The following is a 25,799-nucleotide window of genomic DNA, read 5'->3' as shown; positions in this document are numbered from 1 at the left end:
TCTTTCTTCTCTAACTCAACAAGGTTAGTTGTATATGTATTCACATCAATTTTATAGCATCTTTCACAACCATTACTAGTGGAGACATTAGAGTCTTTGGTTGCCTTAGGAGAAGTTGAAGTGCTAGCCCAAAGAGTACTAAGTTTAGCTCAAGATTTTGGTATTTTTCTTCCAAGCTTGTGAGGCTTTCTTGAGCTATACTCTTCTCATTCTTGAGGCTAGCTACTTGATCATTAACCGAGGAATGTTCCTTAGTCAATTTCTCAATTGAGTCATTGGCTAAAGACAATTCTACGGTTAACTTCTGAACCTTCATCTTTTCCTCGGCGATAGATGCTTCAAGTGCAAGATTTTTCTCTCTTGAGTGATTATATCTCCTTGCATCTCTAAGCATCTATCCCTCTTCTCTAATTTTTTCATTAGCGTTTTTATTTTAGTGAAGGCCTTTTTACCAAAAAAATTCTTTATCATGGTTGCTTCAATTTCTTCTATGTTCTCATCACAACTATCATACTTATCACTAGAGGGATCGGGTGTAACATGTACCTTCTCCCCTTTAGCCATGAGGCAAGTTGGAGTGTAGTAGTCATTGTCGATGAGGTTGGAGAAGAGCTTCGGTGGTGAAGATAGGTTGGGGAAGAGTTTTGGTGGTAAAGTTGAGTTGAGGAAGATCATGGTCGGTGAAGAAGAATGGTGGATGGCAATGTTTGTGGCTCCCTTCTTCTCATCATCACTTGAGTCACTATCATTTGACTCCCACTCTTCCTCAAGATGAGCTTCACCTCTCTTCTTGCCTTTGTTCTTCTTGTCTTCATCTTTGTCGTGCTTGTGCTTCTTCTTCTCATTAGGACAATCGGCTATGAAATGACCGGTTTGACCACATCCATAGCAAAACCTCTTTTTGAATCTTCTCTTTCCATCACCATAAGTCTTATAGTTGCTCTTCTTCTTCATAAACTTTCTAAGATTTCTAATCACAAATGCAACCTCCGCATCAAAATCTTCTTCTCCACTTGAGGAATCATCCTTCACTTTCTTCTTCTTCTCTTGACTTAAACCTTGACCTTCATATTGTTGAGTTGCTTTAAGGCCCGCACTCTTGTTGTATCCCATTGCATTAGTATTTTGATTGTGAGCATTGATTGCATCTTCATCTCGACACTCATGATTCTTGAGTTTTGAAAGAACTTCTTGGGGTGTCATCTCATCATAACCAGGCCTTTCCATGATCATGGACGCTAGCATGTTGTTCTTGGCTCTATAGGTTCTCAACATCTTTCTAGCAACCTTGTTGTCATCCCATCTGGTGCTTCCAAGAGCTCTTATGCGATTGACCAATGACATAAGCCTATCAAACATGGATTGTGTTGTTTCATTTTGCAAGAACACAAATATTTCCAATTCACCTTGAAGTAACTCAATGTTGCCTTTTCTCACACTTCTATCTCCTTCAAATGACACTTTCAAAGTATCCCAAATTTGTTTTGCACTCTCTATTCCATTCACTTTTCTAAACTCATCCAGAGCTAGGCTTGACACAAGCAATGCTACAGCTTGTGCATTTTGATGGAGATTGTGCACTTCTTTCGGAGTTATCTCTCTATCTTCATCGATAGGAATCATCACACCAACATCCACAACTTCCCAAAGTTTTGTGGCAATGAGATGCATCTTCATCTTGTAAGACCAATCAGTGTATCTTGTTCCATCAAAGTGAGGTGGCTTGCCAATGTTGATGGAAGGAGTACATAGAGGTGAACCTTTAATGAGTTGTCCATAGTCAAAGCTCATGTTTGAATATATTCTCTTTCCATGAGCATGCTCACCAGCTCCAATATCACTAGCGACATTTTTGTTTGCTTCATTCTTGTCACTTGTTGTATCATTCTTACCACTTATTGCATCATCAACCTTCTTGCTCAATTCTTCCTTCATCTTGATCATCTCATCTTCATCTTCTTCATTTCATCTTGGAAGAACTTAACTTGAGTAGCCATCAACTCTTTAGCTATTTTCTTGGTCATCTCGGCGGCAATAGCTTGCATCTTGTCGGACTTCGGCATTGTTTCTTCTCACACGGTGAAGCGCTAAAAGAAGACCTTGCTCTGATACTAATTGAAAGGATCTAATAATGCATAAAGGGGGGTGAATAGGTGTATCTAAAAATTAACTACAAATACTAAGTTCAAATTTGTCAGTCAATGTCGAAAGTCCCAACATTTTGGGTTGGAACTCCTGACGTCGTCAGAAGTTCCAGCACAAACGCTAGAAAATCCTGACGCCTACATGAACTACAAAAGCAGTGCCAAATTTAACTTTGCGGATAAATAATCTTACAACACCACCTTCTAGTGGTTTGGTGAAGATGTTGGCTCACTCCCTTGACACCAAAATGCCTCCAAACCATAGATCGAGTCCAAACCCTAAAATGAAGTTCGGGAGAGAGAGACAAGCAAATACAAGTAATCTTGAGTAAACACAACAACAAGCACACGGGATACAAAGATTTATCCTGAGGTTCGGCAATTCCACAAAAGAGCTCCTACGTCCTCATTGTTGAGGTGACCACAAAGGTCAGAGTCTCTTTCACCTCCTTACCTCTCTCAAAGCAACCACAAAGGTCACTTGAGCTTTTCACTAAGAAATCAAGGGTAATACAAACTTTCCAAGACTCTTCCACAAGATGGAAGCTCTTGGTCAACGCCTAGCCGACTAGGGGCAAAGCCCCAAGAGTAATAGATGCAAATCCAACCGGCTTGACGAAGAAACCAAGTGCTCAAGCTTGTCAAAGTGATTCTCTCACTTAATCCACTCTCCTTTCACTCAAAACCCTAGGGGAATCGAAGAGTGGAGCAAAGGAGGGAGGAGAGATGTGCCTTTGTTGCTTGAGAGCTATTGAACACGAAGGTTGGTGAGTTGTGAATAAGTTCGTAATGGTTAGAAGTGAAGAGAGGGCTATTTATACTCATAGTAGAAATCTAACTATTTAGATCTACGTTGGAAGTTCCGACGCAGATCTCAGGACTTCCGACCTTAACAGAAAACACTGTTCACACAGGGTCAAAGTCCGCATGAGCAAGTCAATGTCGGAACTCCCAACAAACGTCGGGACTTCCGACTATCAGGACTCCCGACGTACGTTGGGACTTCCGACATGCGCAGACAGCCAACCAGCAAAACCCCAGGTGTCGGGACTCCCGACATGGGTTGGGACTTCCGACTATCGGGAGTTGCAAAGTACGTTGGGACTTTCGACAGGCGCAGACAGCGGCCAGCAAACCCCCAGGTGTCGGGACTCCCGACTTGGGTCGGGACTTCCGACTCACGTCGGGACTTTCGACGGCCACTGTCATTGCGCAGGCTAAGTGATAGGGCGTCAGGACTTCTGGCATGAGTCGTGACTTCCGACGGTCGGGAGTTTCAGCTTACGTCGTGACTTCCGACACCAACAGTCACTGAAAAATATTCTACGTGCTCGTGGAGTGCTAGAGTGTCTCTCTTTTGATTTTATTTTTATGCTTGAGCACTCTATCTTCCTTAGACCAACTAAGTTTGCATCCCTCTTTATAGTGCGACGGATCCTAAATTCAAAAACAAAAATAAAACCTTTGGAGAGCGCTTTGAGTTCGTTCACCTTTACAACTTTAAGAATTGAGGGATACCATTTCATCTTTATCAACTCTTTGAATCTTTCATAGGACTAATAGCTGCGACATATCTCATTAAGATCACATTAGTCCCTAATTTGGATGTCATCAATACACCAAAACCCACATAGGGGGCAAATGCACTTTCACTAATTGAACTCATGTTTTAGTACTGTGTTGCATTGAGGATTGTTGCAGTTAAGGCTAGCTTGTGTCTGTGTTGTATGGACTTGTTGTCGTGATAATAAGCTCCATACATAACATGATTACAATATTTATGACTCCCTACATAACAGGATTTCAATGTTCATGACTCCACACATAACAGGATTACAATATTTATGACTCCAAAAGAACCATATGCAGGTAGAGTAGCCACTTGTGCTGGACCATCTTAGAACCTAGATTAGGATGAACCATGCAACATCCATTGGTGTTCGATAAGATCCATCTGTAACTGGCTATGGATGGTGGTATTCTTCAACTTATGATGTTTATTAATATACTCCACTCTCTTGGGTTATGGTCTGGTATGGAGTAGCAGGAACCCCAACATTGTCATAGTCCGTGTTCTCCGCAAGTTTCCCTTCATCCTCGATAATCATATTATGCATAAGTATGCACGCTGTCATAATATCCCTAATCTGTTCACGATTCCAACCAGATGCAGGGCCTCGAACAATAGCCCACCTAGACTGAAGGACACCAAAAGCGCGCTCGATATCTTTACGAACTTTTTCCTGCTCCTTAGCAAAGTGTGCTGCCTTCATATCTAGGGGATGGGAAATGGTCTTCACAAAAGCCGGGCAATTGGGGTATATACCATCAATAAGATAATAACCCATGTCATACGTGTGACCATTAACGGTGAATGATATCGGAGCTGCTTGGCCTTTCAAATATGTGGAGAAGACGGATGACTTTTGAAGGACATTAATATCATTGCAGCTGCCTGGCATGCCAAAATAGGCATGCCATATCCAAAGGTCATGCGAAGCTACCGCCTCAAGTATCATGGATGGATGCTTCCCACGCTTTGTGAACATGCCTTTATATGCTGAGGGGCAATTGCGCCACTCCCAGTGCATACAATCAATGCTTCCAACATTCCCGGAAATCCACGTTGCTCTCCAATTCTGAGAAGCTGTGCTACATCTTTCGCGTTCGGAGTGCGTAGGTAGTACTCCCCGAATACAGAAATGATAGCCCGACAAAAATGGTGGAGAGCCTTACGAGCAGTTGACTCACCAATACGGACATACTCATCTACAACATCAGTAGGTAGACCATTTGCAAGAATGCGAATAGCAGCAACTGCCTTTTGCAAACCACTGAGCCCAAGACGGCCAATGGCATCCTCCTTTTGCTTGAAGTAGGAGTCTGCACCTTCAATCGCTTCGACAAGGCGCTCAAACACATGGACGCGCATTCGAAACCTACACACAAAGATAAGGTCTATCAATGTACTGCAAAGTAACACATGACGGAATCCATGACTACCAGATTATAGAAACACACCGTCGACGGAACTGGAACGCCGAGTAAACAGGATTGGGACCAAAGTAGTCAGCACGGATCCTCGCATCCCCGACCGCATGATCCCTCTGTCGTATCTGCTTTGGTGGACCATCGGAACGACGTCTACGACGAGAGGGTCCAACATTCTCGAGCTCGAACGACTCCAGTACCTCCAAGTCATCGTCATCAACAATCAAATGAAAATCATCTTCGTCCTCCTCTTCCTCTATCACCCACGTTCTACACATGGAAGAACCAAAGCAGCCTGCCATGGCCGTGGAGGGAACAAGCGACGGGGGTGGACAGAACAAGACCTCGATGGAGTGGAGGGAACAGGCGACGAACCCTAGCACTCTAGCAGCCAGCCATGCCGAGATCAAATCTGGCTATTTGGGCTGCCAGGTGGGGCATATGATAGCTCAAATGGATGCTTCTAGGCCATGGCCACTCGTAGCTACAAGGAATCGACGAGGAGCTCATCGGACAGGAAGGAGACGGCGGCACAGTCCACGCTCAGTGGCGGCAGCGGCAGGTTCGTTTGTTCGTTGAGTTGGGGATCGAAATACAGGCGGCTGGCGGCAGGGCCGATGGGCCATGCCCTGTTTACAGGCTGCTTTAGCGGAGGAGCGGTGCGCTTAGCCTAAGGGTTGAGCACCTGCCCAAATACACCCTATGGCTCCAGATGTCTGGATGGATGCTTTGCTTCCGCATCATAATTGGTTCTTGGCTCTGGACTCTGCCGGAATGTGAAGCTGCAAGTTCAGCGATGCTTACGATTTGGGGCCTGAGATGACTTATTTCCTCCATCATTTGGGCACCGGCTGGTTGGAGCCGATCTGTTATCGGCGTACAAGCGCATAGCGTAAGCAGAGGTTATCAACCCAGTGCCTGCACCTTCAGACGCCTCAAGAATATCCATGGCGCATCCGTGCAAGAAACCAGTTGGCGCTCGCATGCTGATGCCGGGCCCGTGCAGGCATGGTCTACCTGCCGTGAGCCCACGGCCTGCTGCTCGCTAACTTCGCCGGCAAGGTAGAAGTCGACCACAAGTTTCAAACTTTCAATTGAACTTGTCTTCCGTTGTGCTCCATTCCGTGACCGTCACCTATTCGATGCGTATTCTGACTAGGTGGACCCTCTGTGGCCGACATGAAGGGCCCACCACCCACCGTTATATGAAACGCTGCAACACGCCACGCATCACAGGCGGTGTGCCGTTGTCTTCGTCTCTCGTTCTCAACCGGATCCTCCCTGTTTTAAATCGGAACGCGACACCACAATCCCACCGGCCACAACCCAGATCACGCCGCCGCCACCGCGCTGCTCGCCGCTTTCCCAACGTTTTAACCCCCACGCGCAGACCGAAGCACACGACACCGCCTCCCATCTCCTCCGTCGCTCTCGAATCCCACCGCCGTGCTCAGCGCGATGGACGGCTCATCCAAGCGGATCGGCGGTGGCGGCGCCGACAAGCCCAGCCCCGACCACGACCAGAACCAGAACGCCAGCCCCAACGTCCCGGCGTCCGCCGCTGGAGACGACGGCGCCTCGGCCTCTGCTGCTGCTGCTGCGGCGTCGGCGGCCGCGCCGCCCGCCAATGGGAGGCGGCCGTTCACTAGCCTCAGCCAGGAGGAGGCCGACCTCGCCCTCGCCCGCGTCCTCCAGGAGCAGGTAAGTGCCGGAGATCTTGCGGGGTCGGTTGCGCCCGAATCGGTCCCCATGGGGGTAGCCGGGTAGGGGCTTGCTACGAGACTTCGCCGCTGATTCCTCGTGCTTTCTGCAGGAGCGGGCGTACATGATGCTGACCGGCGGCGAGTACGCGATCTCGGACGCCGGGAGCTACGACTACGACGAGGAGGAGGGGGAAGATGACGATGGGAGCGACTACGAGGAGGAAGGGGAGGCGCTCGACGAGGACGAGCAGGTTGGGGACGCGGAGGCGGAGGGGGGCGAGGAGGGCCTCGACCTGGACCCTTCGCAGTACGAGGACGACGAGGCCTTCGCGCGCGCCCTGCAGGACGCCGGGGAGCGCGACGTCGCCGACAGGCTCATGGCGCTCGTTGGGATCGGTGATTGTGAGTATACAGACTGATGTCGAAATTTTTTTTGACCGAATACTGATGTCGAAATTCAGTCACCTTTGATCTTCTTTTCCCCTTTTTGTATGATGCTTAATCTGCCGCTGTGTACCAGGGCGAGCCATGGAGCAGGATGATGCTGGGGACGAGGAGGAGGATGAAGATGATGGGGTTCATACACAGGTGACATTTTCTATCTAATTCAGTTCACGAACAGGACGAATCAGATTATGTACCTTCGGATAGTTTCATAAAGAATTCCTAAGATTATTAGTAGTAATAATACAAATGCATGATTATTAGTGGTGATAATACAAGCACATGAACTGTTTAAGCTAGTGAAATTTCTTGGAGCTCAATACGGTGGTAGTACATCATAATCTTGAGGTGTAAGTCGTTTTGGCTTTTATATATGCATAGCTTTTGTTATGTATCTAGATATACATTATGTATATAGATATAAAGTAAAAACTATGTATTAAAAAAACACAACTTACAATTTGGAATGGAGGGTGTAGAATTTTAATCGAATGTACTAAAAACAGTTTAATTCGGAATGAGAATTTTCATGTTACTATTGATGATTGGTTGTTGAGAAGCAATCATGTAACTGCTTCCATTTGAAATCTCATATTGAAAACAATTTCTTTTATTTGGAAATGGTTCTTATTTTGTTGATAATATTGATTGAAAATCTCCTTGGAATAAAGCTGGTATCTGATATTTAATTGTTATGTTATTTTGAACTTTAGGATGCATGGGAAGATGTTGATCCAGATGAATACTCTTATGAGGCAAGTTATCTTTATTGAAGAGAATAGGATGTTTTGTGTATTTTTTCTACTTTCCGTGTAAACCTGGAACCTGAAAGATGTGTAATTAAACATTCATGAATCTGGTGATTTCAGGAGCTAATTGCATTGGGTGAAGTTGTCGGTACAGAAAGCAAAGGCCTTGCTGCTGATACAATTGCTTCATTACCTTCGGTAACTTACCAGGCACAAGACAAGCAAGATGGCAACATGGAACAGTATGAACATCATTTTCTTATGCTTTGTCCCTAAAAATGCTATCTGTGTGCAGAGTGTTATCCTGATTTATCAAACTCATTTGCAGATGTGTTATTTGTCGTGTGGAGTTTGACGAAGGCGAGTCATTAGTTGCACTTCCTTGCAAACATCCCTACCATTCTGAGTGCATAAACCAGTGGCTGCAGTTAAACAAGGTATAAGCACCACCATATATTTTCTGAAATCCTTCTCTAAATATGATGTTTAAGCTTTCCCGGAAACATCGGATTTTGGAATGGTTTTACGATTCTATCCTTTTATTAAGATACACCATTTAGCATGATAAAACAATCAAGAACAGCGTTACTCTGAACGCAACTTGGACATACAATTGAATAATGGATAAGTGTCTGAACTGCATGAATTTGACATATATCCTTTGACCGTGTCAGGTATGCCCGATGTGCAGTGCTGAAGTTTCCACATCTGTGAACAATGTGAACAAGCAGGCATGACTATTCAATTGGAAGAAAATAGCGGCGGCTTGATATTTATCTGCCATTGGTGAAATAAAAGCAGCGGCAACTGTTGAATTGTTCAGATAAGCAAGGGAAATGGATGGGTCTTTTTCCCTGGTTTCTTCAGTTCAACAGGCTTAGTCTCCCTGTACCTGCTGCTTATTTTTATGGCCACGCCGCTGGTTATTTATGCATTCCATTAGACGCTGATGATTCATTCGTGATTCATTGCTTGTAGATGTAAAATAACAATCATACCAATAGACAATAGCCATTGTTTTAATATTTATCTGATCTTTTCATGTTTAAAATGGTGGCATTTTTGTTCCTTTTTTTTTTTGATACGGGGCATTTTTGTTCCTGAAGATGTTGCTTGTGTTCAAATGAGTTGAGTTGACTCAGGTCAGCACTGATGCGTAAGGGGCCTGATTGGTTCGCATCCAAAATTTGCCATATGCCAAAGATTTGGTAAGCTATGATTTTGGCTAGTATTTGGTTTGCTACCAAAACTTGTCTAACTCTAATATTTGGCTTGCCAAATCTATGGCAATTTTTTTGCCCAATTTTTTGCTTGCCAAATCTTTGGCATAGCAAATTTTGGAAGTCAGCAGTGCCGATCACCCATTGAAACGGGCAGGAATCCATGAGTCAAAAGAACAGTGGTATGCTGGGGTCTGCGGAATTGTCTCTGCCGGATACTGAAATTGTTTAGTAGGTACCACAGAAGTTTCTGGAAAAATCTTACTGTATACAGTAAATGGGCTTACAGTCAAGCCTGTTTGGGGAGACTTACTGTAGGTACCACAGAAGTTTCTGGAAAAATCTTACAGTATACAGTAAATGGGCTTACAGTCAAGCCTGTTTGGGTAGACTCACTGTATATTATACAGTAAGATTAACTTTAGAACACGGGAATTTCATAAAAATTGTGTAGAAAATTTAAAACAAACACAGGAAATATAAGAACTCCTTCCTTCCAAATGGTGCATAAACGAGCTCACAACCAAGTACTGATAAACCAGAGCAAAAAAAGATACAAACATATGGCCATCATTCAGTGCAGGGCCTGATGTGTTTAAAGAAGTGGAGGACACGGAAGAAATAGTAACATAGTTTACTCTACTCAAGCTGTTGAGTGTTCTGAACAAAATTCTGACAGCACAGACTTGACATTCAGATACAAGCAGCACATGACCATGGTGATGGGCAAACAACATCACAGGTAAATTAGCACAAAGCAACAGTTGTCAACATGATGTAATTGTTAAATTGCACAGCAGATACAAATTCAGGACCAATGGTAACACAAAGCTTATTTGCTGAAACTGAACAGCTTGGATATTAGCGCATCCTAGGCTCAGAAGAGCAGAACAAAATAACAGGTTTGATTGAACTTATAAATTACCGTAAGTACTTCTGTCTGCGAAACATTTCCAAAGCATAGATCAGGACATGTCTGCGAAACATTTCCAAAGCATAGATCAGGACAGGTAAAAAGGCCTGCATCTTACTGAAAGTTTCTGAATTACAGGATGAAGTCAAATTCAATTTACCACAAATTGGACGTTCAAAAACATGATCAGCAGCATTAGAAATTTTACAAATCGTGTCTGTCCACAGTTCAGCAAATTTCATAAATAACCACAAAATCTAGAACAACCATATCAAAACAGAACAATCTAAACAGAAACCACAATGGCTCTTGGCTGGCTGCATGCCTGTATTGATGTTCAACTTAAACAGAGTACCAACAGTGACATAACATATCACAAACAATATTCTAACCTGCAATCGTGGCTGCAAGATGGGTAGTTCAGGAAAGAAAGGGGTCCATCAGGAAACCTCAAATACACCCGAAAACATAAGAGCTACTACAGTCTATAGTACTACTGCTGCAATCACCACATGATTACCACAGAGACAACGCAAATCATTAAGCAATCCATCAAATATGAACTGACAGCGAAGTCAACATAGTACAAAACTAACCTACAAAAAGGATAAGAATTAAGTAATGGTAATAAACCAAAAAAGATACAAAGATATGACCATCACGGCACCATACACCAAAAAAAACTCATGCTGAGAAACACTGCAACTTGCGCAAGCGCTTCACAGCAGATGAAGGCTGCTTCTTCAAGACCTTCTTTGCAGATTTTGCCTTTGGCTTAGGGCGCGTTTAGTTCCCAAATTTTTTTTGGGGTCGGCTACTGTTTGGCCACTGTAGCACTTTCGTTTGTATTTGGTAATTAGTATTTAATTATGGACTAATTAGGTTCGAAAGTTTCTTCTCGCGATTTCTCACCTAACTGTGCAATTAGTTTTTTTTTCATCTACATTTAGTACTCCATGCATATGCCGCAAGATTCGATGTAACATTTTGGGGTGAAAATTTTTGGGAACTAACGGACCCTTAGCCTTCTTCAATGGCGTCGGTGCTATGGGCCCTGGCCAAACGCCCTTTTTCAGTGCGCTTCCTCTTGGAGGAGCTGAAGGTGGCAGCCTCAAACACTGCGGTGTCAAGGATTGTGAGGTTTCCAAACTAAATTATTCTTCATCGAGAACCTCACCTTCTTACCACTCTTCTCTCCTATCTGCCTGTTCGTTTGGTTGATAAGTCATGGTTGAAAGTACTATTGACTGATTTGTTATGAGAGAAAAATACTGTTCGTTGACTAAAAAAGTACGACTTATAAGCCAAGCGAACAAGGCGATTACCTTCGCTGCCATCATCCCCATGAGAAGCTTCAGACAGCCTATCAGCAGATCTTGAACGCTTCCTCTTTGTTGTGACTTTCCCACTAACGGCTGTCACTGGTGAAGCGCTTGAGCTGCTGCCCCCTTTGCCATACCAGCTTCTGCTGCAGCCGCTGCAGCCGTCTCAAACTGCTTCTGCGGATTGGACTTTAACGCCTCATCAAATGTCATGCCATCAATACCATCACCCATCGTACTCTTCTCAGTGGCGTTCCCTTGATCGACAACCTCCACCTTCCTCTTTTTCTTCTTCTTCTCTTTCTTCTCCTTCTTGTTTTGCTTTACCTTCTTCTCAGGCTTCGAAACCTTGGCCTCCTCCATCTCACCTTCAGCAAGTGCAGCCTTCTTGGCTTTCTTCTTCTTCTTCTTTTGTGCCTTTTCCTCGCCCGCATTTGGCGGCACTGGCACCTCGGTAGCCTCAGACTTCGGCACAGGGATCTCAAGACCAGATCGCTGCAAACCCTTCTTCACAAATGCATCCCTCGACCCAAAGACCACCTTCTGTTCGATTGCACCGTCTCTGCCTTTGCCCTTTGCACCAATATCCAGGAACCTCTTACTGAATCCAAACAGCAATCCAACTTTCCCGAGCTTCTCCTCGACTGCCGCTCTCCAGTAACCACCACCCGATCCGTCGACTTCTCCAACACAGGGAAGAACGGAGCCAGCAAGGCGTCCATCATCTCCAGGCTCACGGGGAGCACAGCACAGGCAAGAGCTCGTAGTACACATACATACTCGTGGGAGTCTTTGATCTACAGAACAGGACCCAGCATATCACTGCTGCGCGCGACACACGAGTTTGGGTCCGCCGGGGCCGTGCCGCTGTCGGCGCGGATCCTTTCCCACGCAATTCCTGTGTGTACACGCTCGGAAAGCGGCTTTTGCTCTGCATGGACAAAAGCCAACTCTTGGCGTGTGGTACGGTGCCATGGTCGGCGGCGAACCGTCGGTTACCAGCAGCACCAAATTTCACCGGAACAGGGTGGCGGTGGATGTGGACATTGCAAGTCCGCCCGTCTGGCACGAAGCACCGGCCGTAGCGCAGGACTGCAGCGGAAAGCGGATGTCAATGGCTTGACAGCGAGGTACAGTGGTAGGCAAAGCGCCGTTGCTCTCCTCAGCCGCGAAAGAGTCAAGAACCGACCAGTCAGTCCCAACTCGCAAGTCTCAACCGTCGTGCGGCGCCAAGAGGCGAACGCAAACACAGGTCGGCCGGGCGCCAACGGGGCAAACCCGCAGGAATCCGAATCAAAACACAGGTGCTCCCATCAATCAGAATCAGGGGGGGCAACTGGGCGGACGAGAAATCCGCGGGCGCCGGACAGCGACGCGCCCCCAGGTCCGGGTGCGCCGCCCACCGTGGCGCGGGCGTGTCCCCCAAGCACAGGACGACGCTGACGCGCATCCACCTCCTCTATTCTTATCTCCAACCTGTCGAAAATCAGCTATAAGACGCGCGGGCGGGCCACGGACGCCAACCGCCTGTGACAACTTCCCCCATTCCTGTCTCCTCAGATCTTTGGATTCTCCGTCCCTCCGTCTGATGATCTCTGCGCCTCTGCGGGTGTCGGCGCCGAAGGCTGCCATCGGGGGCTCGTTGTTCCTGTTCGGCGGCGCGTCCTCCGTCGAGTCCAAGTCCAAGCCCAGCAAGACCAAGATCCGGTGCGCCGCGGCGCCGGCGGTGGGGAGAGGGGGCGCCGCCGCCGCCACGCTGTACGAGGTGCTGGGCCTGCGCGCCGGCGCGACGGGCCGGGAGATCAAGGCCGCGTACCGCCGCCTGGCGCGGGAGCGGCACCCGGACGTGGCGCCCGCGCCCGGCGCCGCCGCGGAGTTCGTCAGGCTCCACGACGCCTACGCCACGCTCTCCGACCCGGACACCCGCGCGCGCTACGACCTCGGCGCTGTGGCCGCGGTGGCCGTGGCGCAGCGACCTTGGAGCGGCGGCGGCGTCTACGGCCGGCCCCGCCGCACATGGGAGACGGACCAGTGCTGGTAGCAGAGACACGGGCCCGAGCCCCCACGCTGTTCTTGTCTGTCTGTAGAGTAGTTAGACCTTCCCTGCCGCCAGCCATGGGGCCATGGCGGCTCACCTTGGATTTTTTTTTGTATTAGTGGCCGCGTGATTTCGTTTTCCTTCTTCTACCTGCACTTGACCTATGTAAATACTACTTGGCGAGAGGTTTGAAGGAAGTAGCCCTGCCTCTGTTAAATCTACTGTGCAGTTCCAAATTTCCGGCGACCCTTTTCATTCTCTGGATGGCCAAAAGGGTCCAGGAAATGTCGTGCTTCAGTCTAGTTCATCCGATGCCAGCGAGCTCGAAGGCACGAACGTTGACCGCAAGTGCAAGAAGAGCGTGAATGTTCCATGCCAAGCATAGCAAGTTGGAAGTTGGAACTAGGAGTGGCGCCTGGCTGTGCGCCTGTGCCGGTGTATGCGGTTTGCCTCTTGTCCGGAAGGTCAAGCATGCCAATTGGCAATGGCAAGCGAGAGCTGAGCTTCCCCATCTTCTCACCTTACGTGACGTAAAACTCTCGTTTTCATCACGTTGGCCTAACACATGGTTTCAGGCTTTCAGCACTCAGCAGTGATGGACTCACGTTGGATGCCTGAGCAGTCGTTCAACAAGCTGGCTGGTTTTTAGAAGTCATCGGTGCGTGAATGCAGAGCCTCCTTGGTTGTAAGCCAATTTTTTGGGCGAGTTCAAAAGATTTGACGTGCAATTGGCTTGGTGTCAAAACATTGGCAATACCTTCCAAAATTTTGGCAAAATAATATTTTTATCTCTTGTTCGTAGCAAACCAAGTACTGCCTTACCAAAATATTGATTTACCCTAATATTTTTTTTTTGAAACTCGGCTCTCTGGCCTTTTAATTAACTTCCAGCCCAGCTGAAACGTGGGCAATATGGCTAGTTACAAGAACAGGAATGGGATACTCCCAAATTTCCTCCCATCCTGGAATTTGATTCAAGCCTAGAGCTGCTACCTCGTGCGTAGACGAGTTGCAAAGCCTTGAAGCATGAAAACTATCAAACTGGATAAAATGTTCCCTTACTAACGAACGGACATCCTTGAAGATGACACCCGAAGGAGCTTGGTCCATCTCCGAGGAAAGCACAGCCTTCTGGAGCAGCAGCGTGTCAGTCTCCAAAATTACACGAGAAATAACATGATTCATAGCCGTTTCAAGATCCTTCCAACATGTAAGCGCTTCCGCCATTAAAGCAGCATACACTTCATTTAGATGACCGGCACCTGCAAGCACACGGTCCCCAGTAGAATCACGGACAATGAAGCCCCAGCCCCCCTGCTTAGTTGCCTGAACAAATGCACCATCAGTGTTGATTTTCAGCACACCATCAGGAGGAGGCAGCCAGGAAGTCATCCTTCTATTTGATCTGTTCGCTTGGATTTTCGGCTCCCGTTGGACTGCATTCGCTAGATAACACATTGCTCTAGTCACTACTGAAATTGGTTCCGGATTTTCCCGCGCATTCACTTTATTACGGGCTGTCCACCATCTCCATAGCAAGATTAGAATTAAGTTGCACTTGTCTTCTGGAATTTGTAGAACTCTCTCAACATGGGCGGATACAGAGGGTATTCCCCGTATTCCCAGGAATACCCAACTATTTTAGCACACTTCTATGTATATATGTGTATATACTTGTATATGTATATGTATAATGCTATATTTTGTAGTATTTTCACTCATTGAAGCCCAAAACAGTAAAAAACAGCCTCTCAAATTGGCTCATATTTTGTAGTATTTTCACTCATTGCAGTTAAAAACAACTGATTTTTTTTATTGACGTGGAAGTAGGAATACCTAAGTTTGGAATCCTGGCTCCGCCACTGTCTCTCAACCATATCACGGGCAGATTGCATTTGTAAGAGCTCACATCTTTCATTTTCTAGATTCAGCTCTTGCCAACATTTACGGACAGCTTTGGATTTTAGAAAGCAATGCCCCCATATTCATCAAATCGCTTACACACTGGGCAGATAGTATCTGTTGGCACACTCCTTCTTCGTATATTCATCTTCAGAGCCAAACTGTTGTGAGATAAACGCCAGACAAATTGTTTTACCTTAGGTGGGTAGGTCAGCTTCCATATCTTCTTCCACTTGAAGCTAATCGGGCTATCAGAGCTTGAACCCGAGGACTCCGCCGTTGTCTTCATGCATCACGTTCTCGCTGGTCATCCAGTACATGATAAGCCGATCGAACTGAAAAGATGCCCTTTGAATCAAAATGCCATGCCACATAGTCATCATGACCCTCCCTCACAGGAATCAACATGATTTCCTTCACGTCCTCCTCCCAAAAAATATAATTAAGCAGCTGCACATCCCAACTGCCTGTGACAGGGTCAATAAGCTCTGAAACTTTAGACAACTCTTCGCAGACAGACGAAAGGGTTCGTCCAGGCAAGTGCGAAGACGCAAGGCCACTTCCTAGATTGCACCGCGGAGTCGGTATTGGTTGTTTTTCATTTATGTAATTTTGAAACGTGAGTTCTTTTGTTAGGATAGTTCAGCTACGTCTGTTTTGTCAAACTCCTTCGGCGCTCGATAGATGCGCGTTGTTTGTAAGTTCAAACTCTTCTTTTTAATACAATGATACGTAAATCTTTTGTGTATTCGAGAAAAAAAAAACTTTAGACAAAAGTGTCGCCCCTCTTGGTGTAATAAGCTGACGTATAACATCTCTCGGTAACCAGGGATCCTCCCAAATCCGAATCTGTTCCCCATCTCCTACTCTCCAAATAATACCATTCATCAACGCTTTGATTCCTCGGACTATGCTTCTCCATGAGTAGGATATACCTGGACCTTCACCAGCCTCCATAAGTCTCCCATTCGGACGATACTTAGCCATCAATCAAGGAGTCGTCACCAATCTCCAAGCCTGTCCAGCCAACATAGCAAGGTTAAATAGATGGAGGTCACGGTACCCCAATCCTCCCTTCTCCTTTCGGCTACACAATGTATCCCATGAGAGCCAATGCATTTTATTCTCTTTGTATTGCTGGGCCCACCAGAACCGATTGATCATTTTATTGATGTCATCGCACAGGGATTTAGTAACATCGCATCTAATATTGGTATACCCATATTTTGACTTCTCTTAAAATTGGCATAGCAAAGATTGGTGTTCAACCAATCAGGCCTGTAGTTGCGGCTTGGTAGCAGGTGATGTTAGACAGGCTTAGAAGAAGTTACTGGGCTCTACGTTGGCCCAACAATAGACGCAACGGATTAGCCCGCGAAATCATATGACTCCTCCCTTTGCTCCGCACCGCACGTGGCACGCCCAGCTCGCCCTTTCCCTGCCGCCGGTGCCACTCCTTTCCAAAAAACACCTGACCTAGTTTTTTTTAGTTAAATACATGAGTGTAGGGTCGAGATGATGGACTAGAGAGGATGAATAGTCCTTTTTAAAATTAATCATGTTGGCTAACTGTAACAAATGCGGAATTAAAACTATCGGTCTAGCCAAGACTACACCCCTCTATCTAAGTTATCAAGCACCTTAAATGGATCCTAATAAGACAACAAAGGTGCCGGGCTAGCTAGAGCTCACCTAACCTATTCTAGGAGCAAGATCACATAAACCTATGCCACTAATACTTCAAGTACGGAGGAACTCCTACACAACTAGTAAGCAAAAGCACAAAGCTCCTAAGCTCACTAGCAATGCTCAATAACAAGACAACTAATGTCAAATTAGAGAGAAAACTAAGCAATGTGACTAACAAGGTTACTAAAACCAAATTAGCCACGTAAGGTAGCTGCTTCTATGCTAAACAAGTAAGAAGGTAACTAGCGAGCTACACAAGCTAACTTATTACAAGAGCAACTACACAAGCGTAGTGTATAAGAAAGTAATTGCAAGCTTGTGTAAAGAAGATGCAAACCAACATGAAGACAATGATGACACGGTAATTTTTATCCCGAGGTTCATGTGCTTACTAACATGCTAGTCCTGTTGTGTCGACCGCTCACTTGGTGGTTCGGCGGCTAATTAGCATCACCTGCCAAGCCCACACATTGGGCACCGCAAGAACCTACCCTAAAAGTGAGGGTAGCTCAATGACACGCTCTATTAGAGTTGCTCTTCGCGGCTCCCACGGGGCGAGCACAACACCCCTCACAATCACTTCTCCGGAGCACCGCATAAGCTTCTTGCGTGCTTCGATGGAGACCACCACCAAGCCGTCTAGGAGGTGGTAACCTCCAAAAGTAACAAGCACCACCGACTTGCAACACAATCACCTAGTGCCACTCAATGCAATCGCACTAGAATTGCTCACTCACTCGATCGGATGATCACTATCAAGCACAAGTGAGTTAGAGGGCTCCCAAACACACCCACATAAAGCCACCAAAGCTTAAGGATGCTCAGCAACCGGCCATGGCCGGCCAACACTTGGTTTTATAGCCCCCACAAGAAAAGAGCCGTTGTACCTTTTCACTAGGCACAACACGCAGCGACCAGACACGCATGTCCAATCGACCAAATGCGCCAGGCTCTGCGTTCGATCACTCCTGGCTGTCCACGTGTCCCTGCCATTCAATGTCGAGCATTCGATCCCAACGGTCGGTAGCCGTGCGTTAACGATCAAGTGATGACCGGACACGTCGAGCCCTGACCTGACGCTGCCGTGCTGCGTCAGATCACGCGTTGCGAGCACTCGGCCAGCAACTGACCGGACGCGCCACCACGACACAACCTGACACTCCACCGCCAGAGTCTGGTCGTTTCTAGAGAGCTCCCCGAGCCACTGTTTTGCGACCGGACGCGTCAGGTGAGTCACGATCGGACGCACCACCTGAGTCTGGTCCTTCATAGCCTACCACGTGTAAACGCCACGCCCGTGCCACTACATCAGCGTACATCACCACCAATCGGGCGTGGCCTGTTGACGGTAGTTATCATCCATCATAAAACCATCAACTTAACTTGAATAAATGCATAAACATGATCACCAACATAGATTTATGGGTTTAAACTGATAATTTCCACAAGTTTTGGTGAATCTGCGTTTTTAGCAGGGTTTATCCAGAAAACTAACAAGAGGGATCAAATCGTCAAATAAAAACACGCTTATCCACAGCGAAAACTACCTCAGAATGTTCCAAAAGACTCGGGAAGACACCATACCGAAGCGGAGGCCAAGGCACTAACATGTGGGGCCGGTCGGCCCTACCTGTAAGTCACCCGACCCCCTAGGCCCACATGTTAGTCCCTCATTCGAATGTCGGTTCTTCACCGCCTCCTAGGTTGCATCAACGTCGTTCTTTAAGTCGGTTTGATCCAAGTGCTCACGTTGGACGCTTTGGCCTATATAACCAGCCCCTGCCCCCCCCCTCTGGAGCACGCTGCCATAAGTCAAGATCGGACCAGAAATTAAGGTTTCCAGAGAGAAGAGAATATAGCTCTAATTCTTCGAGTTTCTAGTATAGGCTAGCTAGCAAGGTTCAAGTAGAGTGTGTGCTATTGCTCAGGATTCTGTATCTGTCGTCTGGAGACTGGTATAGCCATCAAGAGAATAGAATCTCCTGCTTAGCCATACAACATTTTATGAGCCTCTATTTCTATCTCTGTAATACCATGAACAGGACAAAGCTTATTATGTACCTTCGGATAGTTTCATAAAGAAATATTAAAATTATAGCTAGTAATAATACAAACACTGGAACTGTTTAAGGTAGTGAAATATACACCATTTCTCGGTGCTCTGAATTAATACAGTGGTAGTGTGTACTCTTGATGATAAGAAATGGAATTTTAATTAATTTACTAAAAACAGTTGAATTGGAAGTGAGGATTATCATGTTTCTCTTGATGATTGGCTATTGAGAAGCAATCATATAGCTGCTTCCATCTGAAATGCATATTGAGAACAAATTATTCTATTTGGAAACGGTCCTTATTTTTTCTTGGTATATTTATTGAAAAATCTCTTTGGAATAAATATGGTATCTGACATTTAATTATTATGTTATTTTGAACTTTAGGATGCATGGGAAGATGTTGACCCTGATGAATACTCTTATGAGGCAAGTTATTTTTGTTGAAGAAGAGAACATGATGTTTTGTGCATTTTCTTTCTACTTTCCGTGTAACGCTAGAACCTGGATGGTGTGTTATTTAACTTTCATGGATGTGGTGATCTCAGGAGCTAATTGCATTGGGTGAAGTTGTCTGTACGGAAAGCAAAGGCCTTGCTGCTGATACTATTGGCTCATTACCTTCGGTAACTTACCAGGCACAAGACAAGCAAGATGGCAACATGGAACAGTATGAACACCATTTTGTTATGCTTTGTCCCTAAAGATGTTATCTGTGTGCAGAGTCATATCCTAATCAATCAAACTCATTTGCAGATGTGTTATTTGATTTGACCAGGGGGAGAGATGTCCCTTTGATTTTCATCTTAAGAAGTTGGTGCCGTGACTCGAACCCGGGCTGGCTCAACCAACCGCTTATATGGCGTGTTGTGCTGACCAGTTGTACCATGAGAGTGTTGGCTATATGTGTTTTTTGCACTACTACAGATAAGCTTTGTAGGGGCGGCTCATGGACATTTGTAGGGGTGGTTTGGCTAGCCGCCCCTACCAAAGCGTGGCTACAAATCGCCGATTTGTAGGGACGGTTCCCAGATCGTCCCTACAAATCGATTTATAGAGGCGGCTGGTGTTTCTCTACAAAATCAATTTATAGGGGCGGCTATAGTACCAACCGCCTCTATAATACCTGTTTGTAGGGGCGATTCAGTCTAGAATCGCCCCTACAGTACATTTTTCCACAAAAAAAATTCAAATTTATAATTTAAATTCGACCAGAACACACATATATATGTATATATAATTCAAATCTGACCACAAGCACAAGAGCACAAGGTGTTGGTACTGAGGATTTCTACCTAAGTGAACGTTACAAGTATGTGTACAAACATATAAGCTAATGAGGATCGTCGATATGTATATGTCTTGACACATGCTGCAACTCCTCTGTGTGTACGGTGTGCCAAGAAGTGTGCCACTACTCAATGTAGTGATTGCATCTAACACCCCCTAGAGCATTAGACTTTCAGACTGCAATATATTATTTTTCTTAAAATCAAATAACCGTTTTGACTAATGCTGCAAACTCAGGTTACATACTGAAATTAAACACATAGAGGACTCTGTAGCAGCTACTACAAATCAACTTATATCTTAGTTACTAATGCACATATGTAGTAAAAAATTCAGAGGCAGTGACATTGTTTGGAGGCCCAACACTAAAGACAGTAGTTGAGCATCAAAAATTTGAGATATCTAAGAAGTCAATTGAGCTTACCTTCACTGTTATTGGCTTACTATTTTCCATTCAAATAGGGTCTTGACTCCTAAAGACAGTGGTTCACTAGAAGTTTGGAGCATCCCCTAGACCCTAATGATGTATTGATGCCCCCCATCAATATTAAGAGCTTGTGATCTAAGTAAAATATTGTAAGAAAATCTTAGAACAAGAGGTAATAAATGTTATAAGAGATATTATTATTCAAATCATGACTTGCTAAATATACAAATTAGTATAATTCAGATCAAGACTTGCTAAAAATTCAGATTGCAGCCTAATATATGAGATAATATATATAAGTCAGATCAAACATGCTGAAAATTCAGACTGCAACTGAAACAATAAGAAAGTACTTGTTGTTACTTTAGCATAAAATAGAAAATCATAGGGACAACATCAAATTGTTAACTAGCAGAACAAGCAGTGTCAACTAGCAAAATAATTACACTTATTAATCATGTTTTGGACCTCTATCAATCATGTTTCTTCCAAGACTTAAAAATACACTTATCGAACTGGTATATTGATTCTTCCAGAATCCTAGTACACTAGAATTTGTCATGCCAAGGTACAAAGTCAAAAGAAATTTAGGTATCTGAATATAAGGGTTTTCCATAGTGAAAAGTTTTCAAAAAAAAGTGAAAAGTTGATAATGACTTTGAAACAAAATGGCATGTTTTACGAGCACAACCACAGTTAGTCATTTACTATTATTAAATACATTGTTTGTGAATAGCACATACACATACAGATAGTTTCTGAACAGCTAGATTCTGAACATTGCCAAATTCTAATAATCTTATTCAAGTTTCCAAAATTTTAATGATCTTATTAGTGGCTGATACCTCTTTCTGTTGCCATAGATATTTGCATGCATCTGTAATCTTGTTCTTGCTAAAATTTTAAAGAAACAAAGCTACCACGCACATAGTGATGCAATCCATTTATTAAAGATAGCAGCACCAACTATCACTTCATATGAGATTCTAGAGCAAATATAAAATTTGAGATGCAGATCCATAGCCAGCAGGAGATTTGTTCACAGAGCCACTAATATTTCATAGTGAAGCTTTATATATGCTCTAAAATAAAAGTCCGGGGCTGTCATAAGCTAACAACCTAGAGCTGTTATGACAAAAGCTTAAATTTTTCTCCAAACTATCTCATGAAAAAACAAGCTTAAAATTTTAACTAGCAAAAGAGAGAGGCATCCAGCGTTGGAACAACAGGCCATACTGCAGAGCTCGGGCTTACAAGCTCAGGCTTGCAAAGAAGAGGAATAAATAAGATCCTTGCCTAACGAGCTCCGGCTTGCAGAAGATCAATGGTGGCCTCATCCTTCATCTATCTCAGCTCCTACAACAGAAATAAGAACTCAGCTTTGAGCTTCAATCAACACACATAGTGACAGACAATACAAAACTATCAAGTAAACCAATTACCAACACTTGATATACATGTTCAGTCAAGTTTTATGCGCTGGTTTTATTTCAAAAACCATCGGGTTACCAGCAGGAACTAAAAAGATAAGTTATCAAACATAGATTTTTTAGCTTCAGAATAGAGAATAATTTAGAGAAGCATAAAATGTACTATTAGCAAGATGCATGTAACCCAGTAGGATGTATGTAACCCTGTGGTGATGCTCCATGTTGACTATTATACATGACAGGCTGGGCGCCATATGGTGGTGGGAACTGCAATTGAATCTGACTATAATGTATTGCTCATTTAAAATCAAAGTTTGACTAATGAAGTACAAACTTCTGAAAAGAATGACTCAAACCAGTTACACTTCATTAATGCTCAAACAATTAAATGGTACAAATATATCATGAGAGGCCTTTCAGAAAACAAAATAGATGCAAGTCTACTCGTTTCATGGAATATTGTATATCTGTTTGTAAAATCGTCATCTTACAGATATGACTATTGTTCACAAAACTTTCTATTCTACTTAATATTGTAATCAATTCAGGAAATAAGAGAGACCAATTCAGAAATCTTAGATTGGAGAGAAAAATAACAATAAGAATTACTACAAATGGGTAGTCGTGTCGTCGTGGGTAGTGGTGGCCGTCGCCGCCGTGGCCTCGTCCTCCTCAGAGATCGAACCACCAGCTCCTTCCTGAGCGCCTCCTGATGGGCCTACGCTGCCACATCCCGCGATGCTGCCGCATCTCGAACCGGCGCCACTGCCAGATCCTAGACCGGCAGCGCTGCCGCATCTCATGGCTGCGCGCCTTTCGAGCCACGTCACTGCTGCCTCCTTGGCCCTCGTGGAAACTACAGCCACCGCATCCCGACCTATGCTGTCTGCCGCTGCTCAGACCCGCGCCATTGACGCATCTCGAGCCCACGCCTCAGCATCCCAAGCCCGCCCGTGGCCGCCTCTTGGGCCCGCGCCGGATCCGGGACCCTCCTCACCGGATCGAGCTCTTTCTTGTAGAATCGAGCTCCTCCATGAGGAAGAGAGCACCGGCCACCAGGTGGGAGGGCTATGGAGAGGGAGCAGGAGAGAGCGAACAGAAGAGGGGGTGCGGAGGGAGCGACGGCTCGATAGATTGTTCGTGTGTGTTGTGACCTAGGATTGCCTAGGTGGGAGGGATAGGGGGGCCGACTGTGCTCTAGAATATATACTCAGAGTCATTTGTAGGGGCGGCTCTAAAGACCGGCCGCACCTACAAATGCATTTGTAGGGGCGGTTTCTGATTCAGCCGCCCCTACAAATATTTTCGCATATTTTTAAATATTACTTCTGCATATTTTTTATAAATATGTAAATGTATATATAAATGTATAAATGTAATAAAAAATAATTTGCTACATTTTCCTGTACACATAAAAAATTACTTGCTTATATGTATATATAATGATACATTTTATTTTATAAAATAAAAAAAATATATTTAAAAACTTTAAAATTTTAATTTGTGAACTTCGAATTGAATTTTAAGATAAAAAATAATTTAAAATGAAAATATTGTAAACATGAAAGTTGTAGAACTCATCAAGATGTACAACTTATATTTTAGTCATCTTTTTATTTGACAAAATTTGAAAAATTCAAATTTTGAATTTCAATAAATGGCAACTTCAAACAAGATTTTGAAAACTTAAAAGATTTCAAATAAGAAAGTCATGAACATAAAAGTTGTTGAACACATCACTATCTACAACTTTTATTTTGATCAGCTTTTCATTTGATAAAATTTGCATAGTTCAAAATTTGAAATTCAATAAATGGCAACTTCAAACAAGATTTTGAAACCTTAAATAATTTCGAATAAGAAAGTTATGAACATAAAATTTGTTGAACACATCACTATCTACAACTTTTATTTTGATCATATTTTCATTTGACAAAATTTGAACAGTTCAAATTTTGAATTTCAATAAATGGCTACTTCAAACAAGATTTTGATACCATAAATGATTTCAACTACAAAAGTCGTGAACATAAAAGTTATTGAACTCATCACTATCTATAACTTTTATTTTGGTCACTTCTTTATCTGACAAAGTGTTAGTAAATATTGTTCACAAATTCATATATCACTTATAGTTTCATGAACTATATGAGAGATACGTTGATTTGTAAATAATGTTTACTATCACTTTGTCAGATTAAGAAATAACCAAAATAAAAGTTGTAGATCTTGATGAGTTATACATCTTTGGTATTCATAACTTTTTTAGCTGAAATCATTTGGTGTTTCAAAATCTTATTAGAACTTGTCATTTTTTTAAATTTAAAAATTTGAATTACTCAAACTTTGTCAAACAAAAAGAATGACCAAATCAACACAGTAACTTGATAGGGCATGATTTTAGAAAATTTTAGAAAAAAATCATCATATTTGGAGTTAGTATGAGGAAGAAAGACTAGTTACAAATTTTTACCCAGAGATTAAAAAGAAAAATCATAACTGTTCGTGATGATCAATGATGAACAAGTGTGATTTCTCTTTTTAATCTGTGGCTGAAACTTGTAACTAGTTTTTCTCTCTCGTACTAACTCTAAATGTGATGGTTTTTTTGTAAAATTTTCTAAAATCACGCTCTATCATTTTAGTCTGGTCATCTATTTTTGTCACTAATTTTAGACAATTCAAATTTTGAATTTTAGAAAATAACAACTTTAAACCTGATTTTCAACCACTAAATGATTTCAGCTGTAATGATGATGAATATAAAAGTTGTTGAACACATCACTATCTATAACTTTTATTTTGGTCATCTTTTCATTTGGCAAAATTTGAATATTTCAAATTTTGAATTTCAATAAATGACAACTTTAAACAAGATTTTGAAACCTTAAATAATTTCAACTACAAAAGTCGTGAACATAAAAGTTGTTGAACTCATCACTGTCTACAACTTTTATTTTGATCACTTCTTCTTTTGACAGAGTGTTAGTAAACATTGTTCACAAATTCATATATCACTCATAGTTTCATGAACCATATGAGAGACATGTTGATTTATGAATAATGTTTACTATCACTTCATCAGATGAAGAAATAACCAAAATAAAAGTTGTAGACCTTTATGAGTTATACATCTTTGGTATTCATTACTTTTTTAGCTAAAATAATTTGGTGTTTCAAAATCTTGTTAGAACTTGTAATTTTTTTAAATTTAAAAATTTAAATTGTTCAAACTTTGTCAAACGAAAAGAATGATCAAATCAATATAGTAATTTGATAGGGTATGATTTTAGAAAATTTTAGAAAAAAATCATCACAGTTGGAGTTAGTATGATGGAGAAAGACTTTACAAATTTTACCTAGAGATTAAAAAGAAAAATCATAACTGTTTATGATGTTCAATGATGAACAAATGTGATTCGTAGGGCGGCTGGTAATTGAGCCGCCATTACAAATCGCAACACCGGGGGCGGCTGGTGAGTG

General features: G+C 43.5%; 2 protein-coding genes and 2 pseudogenes across 2 annotated transcripts; 2 read left to right on the top strand and 2 right to left on the bottom strand.

The window, feature by feature from the left end:
* Positions 1-4,144: 4,144 nt before the first annotated feature.
* Positions 4,145-5,083, bottom strand: LOC136500053 (protein ANTAGONIST OF LIKE HETEROCHROMATIN PROTEIN 1-like; annotated as a pseudogene).
* A 1,294-nt stretch (positions 5,084-6,377) lies between these two features.
* Positions 6,378-9,096, top strand: LOC136501291 (E3 ubiquitin ligase BIG BROTHER-related-like). Its single transcript, XM_066496794.1, has 7 exons — positions 6,378-6,836; positions 6,949-7,240; positions 7,359-7,426; positions 7,996-8,037; positions 8,152-8,273; positions 8,360-8,468; positions 8,706-9,096. The coding sequence occupies exons 1-7, from the start codon at positions 6,594-6,596 to the stop codon at positions 8,766-8,768; spliced, it is 939 nt and encodes a 312-aa protein (XP_066352891.1). The 5' UTR covers positions 6,378-6,593; the 3' UTR covers positions 8,769-9,096.
* A 1,752-nt stretch (positions 9,097-10,848) lies between these two features.
* Positions 10,849-12,936, bottom strand: LOC136500052 (uncharacterized; annotated as a pseudogene).
* A 42-nt stretch (positions 12,937-12,978) lies between these two features.
* On the top strand, positions 12,979-14,213 carry LOC136501471 (uncharacterized). The gene has a single exon (XM_066496994.1). It carries the CDS (start codon positions 13,075-13,077, stop codon positions 13,525-13,527), a length of 453 nt encoding a protein of 150 aa, XP_066353091.1. The 5' UTR covers positions 12,979-13,074; the 3' UTR covers positions 13,528-14,213.
* The last annotated feature ends 11,586 nt before the right edge of the window (positions 14,214-25,799 follow it).

The sequence above is a fragment of the Miscanthus floridulus genome, chromosome 13 (assembly GCF_019320115.1).
Source record: "Miscanthus floridulus cultivar M001 chromosome 13, ASM1932011v1, whole genome shotgun sequence".
Taxonomy (NCBI): domain Eukaryota; kingdom Viridiplantae; phylum Streptophyta; class Magnoliopsida; order Poales; family Poaceae; genus Miscanthus; species Miscanthus floridulus.
This window is presented reverse-complemented; position numbering and strand designations above follow the sequence as displayed.

What these genes read in the sequence shown, in the direction of transcription:
- LOC136501291 (XM_066496794.1), top strand. Translation starts at nt 6,594, where the DNA reads ATGGACGGCTCATCCAAGCGGATCGGCGGTGGCGGCGCCGACAAGCCC. An exon ending in CCCGCGTCCTCCAGGAGCAG is followed by an intron (nt 6,837 to 6,948) that starts GTAAGTGCCGGA and finishes TGCTTTCTGCAG; the next exon opens with GAGCGGGCGTACATGATGCT. An exon ending in CAAGATGGCAACATGGAACA is followed by an intron (nt 8,274 to 8,359) that starts GTATGAACATCA and finishes ACTCATTTGCAG; the next exon opens with ATGTGTTATTTGTCGTGTGG.
- LOC136501471 (XM_066496994.1), top strand. Translation starts at nt 13,075, where the DNA reads ATGATCTCTGCGCCTCTGCGGGTGTCGGCGCCGAAGGCTGCCATCGGG.